At 47.9% G+C, this 10,628-nt stretch overlaps 1 protein-coding gene across 14 annotated transcripts in view; it reads left to right on the forward strand.

Annotated features, from left to right (window-relative positions):
• Positions 1-3,399, forward strand: part of Mllt10 (MLLT10 histone lysine methyltransferase DOT1L cofactor) — a 181,121-nt gene extending 177,722 nt beyond the window's left edge. For all 14 annotated transcript variants that reach the window (XM_052729359.1, XM_052729358.1, XM_052729361.1 and 11 more), the window contains one exon: positions 1,750-3,399. In XM_052729359.1, coding sequence (XP_052585319.1) covers positions 1,750-1,794 — 45 coding nt within the window. In that variant the 3' untranslated portion in view covers positions 1,795-3,399. The remainder of the gene's footprint in view (positions 1-1,749) is intronic.
• The last annotated feature ends 7,229 nt before the right edge of the window (positions 3,400-10,628 follow it).

Genomic DNA, 10,628 nt, shown 5'->3' on the forward strand with positions numbered 1-10,628 from the left:
GCACCCAGAGCACCCACGTTCAGTCTCCAGCACCCACAGCCACAGCTACTCAACTTCAACTCCCAGAGTTCCATGCCCTTTTCTGGCTTCTGTGGACACCTACACACACACACACATAAACCCACAGACACATAAGTTTAAATCTTCAAAAAATTAATCGTCATCACAATTTTAATAGAATGTAAAATTTAAATGGATTGATTTTTATAATTTATAAGTCATAGCATCTCCCCTTTGGGGATAAAAGTGAAGGTAGGTGTGGCTCATGAACAACATGCACACAGGAGCCATGGTTTAGGGCTGTTGCCTTCCGTTCATTCTCCCCAACCCAGTTGAGGACAGAAGGCCCCTGCAGTAGACCCTGGAGGCCGGGGGGTGTCAGGCGGGTGGGCACAGGACTGGAGACTGGGGGCACTGCTGTTGGCGTGGGCCGCTGCTTTGAGAGTTCCTCTTGTGGTTTAATTTTCACCTTTAGAAACATTGGCTTTCATTTAGTAATGAGTACTGGTTCAGAATCTGGGCTAGTTGAGAGTCCTTTCTGTTTGTCCCTTGCTCTGCCCGAGAGTCCTTTCTGTTTGTCCCTTGCTCTGCCTGCTTCCTGAGTGTGGGTACTGTCACCATGGATCGTGTCCCTTTCCCATCAGTGACTGTGTTTCTATGGACTTTGATACCATTCTCTATGCTTTTGCTCATGGATATTTTCCATATTTAAAATAGAGTAATTATAATCTAGTTTTTCCCAAGTTATGCAATAGGACATACTTTTAATGAAAGAGCCACAATAAATAATCAGAATAGCCAGGTGGTGGTGGCGCATGCCTTTAATCCCAGCACTCGGGAGGCAGAAGCAGGCAGATCTCTGTGAGTTCAAGGCCAGCCTGGTCTACAGAGTGAGTTCCAGGACAGGCTCTCCAAAAGCTGCACAGAGAAACCCTGTCTTGGGGGGCGGGGGAGGGGGGATGAGAATAACCATCCTCCTGGGGTGTTGGCACATGCCTATAAGCTTCTTGGGTGGCTGAAGCAAGAGGATCATCAGTTTGAGGCCTGAGTCATATAGAGAGACCTCATTTGTCTTTCTGTCCATCTGTCTGGGTCTGTCTCTCCCTCCTCCCACCCCATCTCAGATACAGTGTCTATACAGTTCTGGATGTTCTAGAACTCACTGTGTAGACCAGGCTAGCCTCGAACTCATAGAGATCCACCTGCCTCAGCTTCTGAGTGCTGAGATTAAAGGCGTGCACCACCATTCCTGGCTGAGACCCCATTTTAAAACAAACAACAGTGTTAACTGGAAGGCTGGGCTCTGAGGGAAGTCATGGAGTCCCTGAAGGTCCCAGGGTCCATGGAGTACCGTTGTTGTCCCATCATTAAAGTGGTAGGTGTGACCCTACTTACAGGCAAGAGGTAAAAGAGGTCAAGGCTTAGGAAACACGCCACAGTGGGGTCAAAACGATGGCGTTCTTAGTCCTTACAGACGCCACACTGCTTTCCTCCTGTGGACAGGTATATATGGGAGCCTTGGGAACTGCGTTCAAGGACAGGCACACCACCTTTATGCCTTTACATAGGCCCGGTGTGGTGTTTTTAAAGTCTTTGAAAATTCGTGTTCACTATGCTGAAAAGTAGCCAACTTCAGGGTAAATGAGAACATGTGCCACATTTTATCATCATAGTCCCAGTTAGAGGGCATCACCTCAAGGCTCGACCAGAGTTGATTGAAGGCTTCCGTTTGTTTTGTTTGAACCGCAGAGACTTAGTGATAAAGCGGGGCCTGGAGCTCAAGAGAAGAGTTGACGCTTGAAGAGCGTCCCTGCCTCTCCTGCTGCCCTGCACTCCACCAGCTGCTGCCCCGCTCTGCCCCATTCTGCCCCGCTCTGCAGGAAGGTGGTGGGCATGCACAGGAAGGATGCCACGCGTGCTCTTGTAAGGCTTTGGTTAGTTTTCTTGTCGCTTTGTTGCACTGAAATGAAATTACTATATCCCCATCCCCTACCAAAGTGTTTGAACTTTGGAAGAAAAATGAATAGCTAACTTTTTTGTCAATAAAATAATTCACATGCAGAGTTTATGAACCCAAGAAAAATGTAATATGCTGGGTGCCCAGCTAGTTTTGTTTTAAATTGGAGACAAATAGTAAAACTAAAGACTTATTTCCTTTGCAAACCACTTGGTTTTATTGTAAAAGTCAGAATATGAAGTATCTCGTTTGGGATAGAGTGTGCTTGCTCTCTGGGGCAGAGTTTTGAGAACTGTCCAATTTCTTCTCCTGGAGTTCTGTCATTAAATATTTGGACCATCCAGATCCTCAACTGGGGCTTTGCAAATGTTGTTTTAAAAAAGTTCCTTTCTAATGACATTTGTCCCTTTGGTGATCAAATCAGGATGGGAACACCAGCTTCTGCCGACAGTAATTTCCTCTTGCAAAAAAAAAAAAAAATAATATGCTTTTTCTTATTGTTGAAACCTGCTTAAAAAGAGATCTTGAGTTAAGCAAGTTCTAGGCTGCTGGGAGAACCAGATCAACTGGAAATGTATAATTTTGTTCAGAAAGAGACACCAATGTGGAAACTGCTGGTAGGGTCTGGCCTTAATCAAGTGTCTGTTGGGACCTCCACAGATGAAGGGCTCTAGACGGCAGGATGGGCCCCTGTGCCAGCAGCTTCCCCGTCCCTCTGCCTTGGCTGAAACTCTCTGCCACTGTCGAGAGCTCATGCAAACTGTTACCTGGGTATTTGTCCCCTAATGACTCACAAGGAAACAAGTGGATTTGGGGAGTCTATGTAATCAACCTCTCAGAACTGCCTGTTGGAACAAACGGGCCACCACAGTTCCTAAGACCTGTCCCACAGCCTTTTGACTTTGGGTAGTCATGCTCTTGATTGTGACAATATGGCAGACTGGTAAACAGTTGGGGGATAGAATCATTGATGTGTTTCTGAAATGCATGACTGACTTGTGGAAAAGGCCCGGCTGTAGTTCGACCTCCACTGTGCTTAGCTGGAAGAACAGGCTAGCTCTGCAGGATGTCTCCTGGGGACACTGCACAGTTCTTACCTCACTTCTGTAAATAAGGTTTGTGAATCTGTTTGTAATGTGAAAAATTCATAAGATAACATTGATATTTTGATTTGTAAGATTTCTACTTGGTAGATTTAATTGAAAAGTAAAATTAATTTATTTTTATATGTTCAGGGGAATTTTAAAGAAAGTCAAACCTTTTGTAGATAATTTAAAAGAATCAGTGTGGTTTATTTTACTTATTTAACCCACTGGTGGTTATTCTGTAACAATTTGTATAAATGGTAAATTTTGAATGTGCTGTTATTTTCCTTAGATGTAAAATTCCATATGTATTAAAATGTACAAAGTTTTTGTTAATAAAATTTAACGATGTTTATAGCTCCATGCCCTTCTTTTTTTGGAGAGGTGACTGTCCTAAACCCATGGACCCTTATGTGTGCAGTGCTCCAGTACTGTGGGTGTGTTTGTTGGGAGCATCAGTACAATACCGTCTTGGAGTTGTCTGACTTCTCAGGGGGTGGGCTGTGCAGAACATCATGGGGCAAATTAGCTGTGTCCAGAGATGGCAGGGGATCGTTGAGAGAGGGGAGGGTGTCCAGAGATGGCAGGGGATCGTTGAGAGAGGGGAGGGTGTCTAGAGATGGCAGGGGATTGTTGAGAGAGGGGAGGGTGTCCATAGTAAGAGGAAGGAGACTCTGCTCCAGAGGAGATGTTTGATTATAGTACATTAAAACAAAGTAGCATGCACACTTGACTGAAGACTAAGTTCTCTTGTTCAGAAGTAAACTAGGGCATTCTCTGAAAGAGAACACACGTGTGTTTAATGACTCTCGGGTCAAGGATGCATCAGAACATAGAGGTGTGTGTCATCTCTTCTCAGTAATTTGGAGTTGAATGAACAGAAAAATCCTTTCCTAGGTTCCTAACTATTGTATTTTAATTGAGACGGGCCTCATGTATCCTGGTCAACTCACCTCAGTATGTAGCTAAGGATGGCCTTGAACTTGTGATCCCTTTGCTTTTGCTTTTGCTTCCTGGGTGGTGGGGTTGCAGGTATGTACAGTCCACCTGGTTTATGTGGTGCAGGTACTCTCCTGTGTGAGTTCCATCTCCATCCCTGAGCTCCCAACTTTATTAAGGACTGAATGTTAGATTTGTGGAGAGACAAATGAAAACTTGACTTTAGGAAGGCTTTTCTGTCAGCCAGATGTGGTGATTCACCAGATGTGGTGATTGACACCTGCCACCTGCAAATCCACCTTCATCTGCTGCTTCAGAGGACCGAGGTTCAGTTCCCAGCCTTTACATGGTGATTCAGTTATCTGTAACTACTTCCAGGGCGTCTGACACACTCTTTTGACCTCAGGCTACAAAGCACACAGATGGTACATGTATTACATGCATGCATGCAAATACCCAAGATTGGAAAGAAAAAAAGTAATTTTTTTAAACAGGAAGGCCATGTCTGGTCTTCAGTTGGCAGTCCTGGTAACTCTGGGATCTGTAGGCTTGTTCCATGCTGCCTGTTCACCCAGTTGTTAAACTGTCAATTAACAAAAGGAAGGGAGGAAGGAAGGGAGGGAGGGAGGAAGGGATACTCCTCATAGCTTTGTGGATTGTTTCTGGAAGCAGTGGTCCTGACTTCAGGGAGCATCTTAGGATGAAGTGCCCCTTTGCTGTTGCTAAGTGGGCCGTGTGTTTCTGACTAGAAATCCACAGAGACAGGTACAGCTGGGCTGGAGCTCAAGACAGGAGGTTCGGGAGTTCAAGGTTGTCAGAATGCAAGGTGATCCAAGTTCAGGGCTCATCTCGGCCACTTGAGATCCAGTCTCAACAAAAAACCAACAGAAGAAAAAATGGACCAGCCACCCGAGAACCATCCTTCTGTGTAAATTAAAACAAGCCTTTGATGAGATGGCAGCGGGCAGCTGTGTTTCTGTAGCACTGGCACCCGGGCCTTGGAGATGGTAAGCAATTCCTTCACTCCTGAGCTGCGTCCCCAGCCAGGAAGCTCTGTAAGTCTGAGGTCCATGTCATGTTGCAGCCTATACTTCCTCTTGCCCAGTGTTTGCAGCAGGAGCAAGGACACCCAGCACCTACCCCTAGACAAAAGGAGACTCCTGTTACTCTTCACAGTCTTGATGATATATATATGTACACACATACCTGTTTTCAAACAGTTTCCCTGTTCCTTATAGTTAACATATTATATATACATAGATTTTTTTGGCCAGCTTTTATTACTTGAATAAAATGGTGTACATGATTTAGTTTAGATTTTAAGAACTGAATTTTGTTTGCTTAATTTTCTGGTCATCCTGTATGGTTCCCACCACATGGACACCTTGGCTGCCTCTGCAGAGGTTCTGTGGGGGTTGGGAGGAGGAATGTGGGTGGGGAACAGGAGGTGGGTGGGCCTGCAGCCTGGAGCCTGATGGAGGGCAGGAAAGAGATTGATAAACATGTTGCTAAGTTTCTGTGAACGTAGCTGAACATGGGAACCCGAGAGAGGCTGACAGGAAAGCAGTGAGTGGAGAGAGGCAGAGATCAGAAGAGAAATATTGTCACTAGGAGCTCAGGAAACTCCTATCAACTTACTCTTCACTGGCCTTCTGCTTGCTGCAAACTTGGATCCCTGGAGCAGCCTGAAGTGGCCTAAACTGGGTTTTCTAGTCTGGGTCACAACTACTCACCTGAGACACGGTCCCTCCCCACCTGAGACTGTTCCTCCTGGCTGGCATGTGCTGCCTTTCCTGCAGCGCCCCCTGGTCTTCACGTAGCCCAGCTTTGTTGCCAGTTTTATAGATTAGGGAGGCAGTGGTTTAACCACGGAAGGCCACATAAATGTTACGTAAGAATTATCTGAGGCAGCTAATGTCTGTTCTCCCAGTTTTCTGTAGCTGTCAGGGGTAGGGTTTCCCAGATGGAGCTGCTGTAGAACTCTGAGACCCTCCCCACTGCAGCAAGCCAGCCTCCCTGTTCTCCGGGGTCCCACATCTGCTCCTGGGCCCCAGTGGGACCTGGGTGCCGCTGCATTGGCCCTGCATTAGTGTGGGCCAGGATGTGGAGTGTGTTGGCCTAGGCACACTAGCATGGCCACAGAGCCAAAGGAAGGTCTGCCAGTTCAGACGGGCAGACACTAGTAAAGAAATAGGAGCCACAGTAGGACTGGGGATTGGGATGATTTGAAGAATTCAGGGGAGAACATGTGGGCGGGTCTGGGTAGAAAAGCAAGTTTGGGCCCCTTAGGGATCCTGAGCCCTACCACAATGGACTGAGTATTCAGTATGGCACAGGCTCCATACCAGTCAGGAGTAGCTTTTGAATCTATCAGCTTGTTTTCAGTCTCTCTCCTTTCTCCTCCCTGTGTATTAGTTACTTTTCTCTTGCCCTTACAAAGTGTCACCACCAAGGCAACTTCTAGAAGGGAGCGATTGTTTGGGGCCTATGGTTCCAGAGGGATGAGAGTCCGCGATGGCCTAATGGAGGTGACGGCCACAGACAGGAAACGGAGCTCCCCTGAAATGACTTGGAACCTCAAAGCTTGCCCCCAGTGACATACCTCCTCCAGCAAGGCTGCACTGCCTAGTTCTCCCCAAATAACCATGAAGGATGGGTGGCTTTTAACGTCTCTGTTGCTGTGAAGAGACACCATTACCATGGCAACTCATAAGGAAAACATTTAATTGAGGTGGCAGCTTACAGTTTAAGAGGTTCAGTCCATTATCATCCTGGTGGGTGGGACATGGTAGCGTGCAGGCAGATGTGGTGCTGGAGAAGGAGCTGAGAGTTCTACATCTTGACCTCAGGCAATAGGAAGTGAACTGAGACACTGGGCATGGCTTGAGCATATATGAGACCTCAGAGCTCACCTCTACAGTGACACACTTCCTCCAACAAGGCCACACCTCCTAATAGTGCCTCTCCCTATGAGCTTATGGGGGCCAATTACAGTAAGACTACCACAATGGACTGAGTATTCAAATGCCAGACTTATGGGAGACATCAAGACCACCACACCCTGGCTGGTCTGGAAATAGATCATCCTACCATCTAAGTTCTAGGATGACAGGCATGCAGCACCACACCCAGCTTCACGGGGTGCTGGGGATCAAACCCAGGCCTTCATTAATGCTAGGCAAGTACTCTACCAATTGAGCTACAGCCCCAGCCCAGAATTTGGGGGCATTTACGTGTACTTAATTCACATAAAAGAATGTGAACCTGGAAAATAAAAGATGACTTCTAGTGATTTTCTCAGCCTCAGAAAATGCCATGGGTGCAGTACCTGGGTGTACAGTGACGTGAGCAGGAGTTTGGAGGTAGAGAACCAGGACGTGGTTAACTAGCCGAAAAGTAAGTGCCCAACAGTGAGTGGGAGGCCATGCCTGATGTTCCCTAACAGGTCCACAAGTATTTCCAGAGCAGGGGCCCTGCAGAAAACCACTCCGGGGTTTGGTCTCCTTTAACAACATCCCGCAGATGGCTGAAAGCAGCAGGAACAGCACTGGACCGGAAGCTGGAGGCTGAGGCCAGAGTGCATCATGGCCAGGCCTGGGCCAGTAGGGCTGGCTCCCTTCTTGTGTCTGCACATGAGGAAGAGTTGGAGAACTGACTTCCTAGGGCTCTTCCCTGAGGAGCTCATGGCCTTCAGGAGGCCAGCTGGGCCTGCTTGGCGAAGCTCACCACACTGGGTCTGCTGACTTTTGTCCAGCCACCCTTCCCACCAGTTGTATGCAATTCTGCTATAATCGTGTGTACCTTGGGGTGCCTGAGAGGGGCTAGATATCATAGGTGGGGAAGGATTGGGGGAGCTGGCTTCCTCAATGTAGCCATGGGGAGCTGCCATCCCTGCTGGGTGCAGGCCTTCCAGTGGGCCTGCTTTTAAGGTCACCTCTGTGCCTGTCCATACCCCTCCCCCGTTTACTGCCCCGTCAGTAAACCTAATGAACTCAGTGGTTACCCGACGTGAGCTTTCTGTTGTAGTCATACAAAAAAATCTTGTAAGAAAAGCAAGGAATTTTATTTAGAGGTTTTAAGTTCATTTATTTGTGTGCATGTGTATATGTGGGCTGTGGCTGTGGGGTGCGTGTGTGGTGATTACAGCACAAACTCGGAGGTCAGAGAACAACCTTTGAAACTGGTTCTCTCTTCCCATGATGTGGCTCCTGGAGAGTGAACTTGACTTGCTGGGATTGTCAGCCAGTGACTTTATCCACCGAGCCGTCTCCCAGGCCCCCACATTCTCTTTTTTGACAATCGAATTTATTTGCTTTCTCTCAAATTCTGCCTGATGTGTCTGTTTGTTTGGTTTTTTTCTCCTTGGCTGGCTAACAGGAGCACTCAAGGGTTTGGCACTCCAGCCCGCTCCCCTGGGGCACTCGGTTTCCTCTGTAAGAGGCTCCATGCTTTCTGTGGCCCTTGCACACACAGGAGGCTTGGGATACACCCTCCCTCTTGACAGCCAGTTGAATCTTCTGTGTATGTGAATCCCACTAGGGATTCTCCTTGGGACCAGTGACCTGGGCCTTGGAGGATGGGCCACTCTGGCCTCCTGGCTTCTGTGCGCCTCTCCAGAATTCTCCGTCCCCACTGGGCAAAGAAGCCAGTGTTCCGAGAGCTTCTCCCAGTCTGCAGTGCCCAGCTCTGACATTGCACTGGGGTACACAGTCCCTTGGTCTTGGGTTTTTCTGTGGAACTTCAAGGGGAGAGACACGAGTCATGTCCTGACTAGGCATGGGCCCTGCAGCTCACTTGTGCAGTAGCTTCTTTGGTTCTTAAGTAGGTTGTGTAAAATGGAAGCCCAGGACAGTCAGGACAGGCTTGGGCAGCCTGAAGGAAACAGGGGCTACCAGGACCGCCATGCTGGCCCAGGAGAGCCTCCAGCCGCCTCGGGTAGCAGCAGCCTTGCAGGAAGGAGGAACGTGCTTATGTCTGGAAGGACATGAAGTAGCCAGGCTGGGAGCAGAAGAGGTCTTGGCCTACCCTCAGTAGCACAGCTGAGATCCGATCTCTAGTATGGGGGTCAAGCTACTTCTGAACTCTCCACTCCCACAGGTCTGTCTCTCACCCATCCTCCCTACTCCACTGTCTGCTAAAGGCCAGGGTGATGGTGGCACAGCCCCAGGGGACTGTGGGTATTCGGGGACAGCCCTGTCCCCTACAGAACTTTGTTTCTAGAGAAGGCAGCGTACCCCAGGCCTCAGCTCTTCAGCAACACCAGTGAGTGCCCTGGCTGTACTAGTGGGCTGTACTGGTGGGCTGTTGGGATGGCCAGGTTCTGATCGGAAGTGGGCGGGGTCAGTATGCCGCCTGCACCTCCGTGCTGTGTTCATCCTAGTCGGGATTATACCAGACCAATAACTCACTGGTAGATAGTTATCTGCCTCTACCAAACGTCTGTTGTGACGTGCCAGCAATGGAGCCCAGGCCTAGGCCTTCCGCATGCTAAACCAACACTCCAGTGTTATGCCACTGAGCCACATTCCCAGCCCTGGTCCCACTTTTAACACCAAGGACCATAGGCAAAGATTAAATTTCCAAGAGGAATTTTGTAAGCCAAGCTCTGGGGCCTACGCAGGATCGCTTGGCTCGGCCTGGGAGGAGGGGACTGGACCTACCTGGACTGAGTCTACCAGGTTGATCTCAGTCCGAGGGGAAGGCTTTGCCCTGGAGGAGGTGGGAATGGGGGTGGGGAGGGGGGAAGGTGATGGGGGGCGGAGGGGGGAGAACAAGGGAATCCGTGGCTGATATGTAGAACTGAATTGTATTGTAAAATAAAAATTAAAAATTAAAAAAAAAATCAAAACAGGGTGGGGTAGGCTGAAGATGTGATGTGCCCTAACTGCAGTGATAGCTACTTGGTGAAACAGATGAGAAACAGGAGAATTTGGTTTAAATGAGGAGCTATGTCCCCTGCAATCCAACACAGTATTTCTGAGCAATGACAGAAAACCCAGGACAAGGTTTGATTATATTCCAGATATCAATCTCCGGTGAGACAGACAGGTGTCGGAGGCTTTTCTCCCCTTTTCTAGGATATCTCCTCACATGATTAACTGTGACCTTTGCTGTGTAGATTTTGGCTTTTCATGGTCTCATTTGGCATTATTTCCTGAGTGACCCTTTCCCATCCCTGTATCCTGAAGTGATGTATTGATGATGTTTGCACCTTCATGATTTACCAGCTAGGGACTAACTGTTCAACACATGAGCCTTTTGAGGGGACAGCTCATATCCAGAACTGTAACAGTATCAGACAATGTAGATGTAGTTCCCACACTGTAGGAGATTCCTTTGAATAATGCTGGAGTAGAAAGGAGACAAAATGAACATCAGTTTTATCAACCTTCAAAGCCATGGTATTTGAAACAGGTTGCACTTCCATAGACAGGCAAGAATAGGTGATTTAGGCTAGGATCTTGGAAGCATTTGGATTAGTGAATCACATAAATACCTGAAGGATATAAATGAATTGAGTTTTGCTGTTAGGTTTTTGGCCTGTGCTGGTGAATAGAGAAGAGAAAGTTAAGAGAAAGGAGTCTAGGATCTGTCTCAGTTACTGTTCTATTTCCATGATAAGACACCATGACCTATAGAAGACACCA

The sequence above is a fragment of the Peromyscus californicus genome, unplaced genomic scaffold (genome assembly GCF_007827085.1).
Source record: "Peromyscus californicus insignis strain IS unplaced genomic scaffold, ASM782708v3 Scaffold_8__1_contigs__length_139910024, whole genome shotgun sequence".
Lineage (NCBI taxonomy): Eukaryota > Metazoa > Chordata > Mammalia > Rodentia > Cricetidae > Peromyscus > Peromyscus californicus.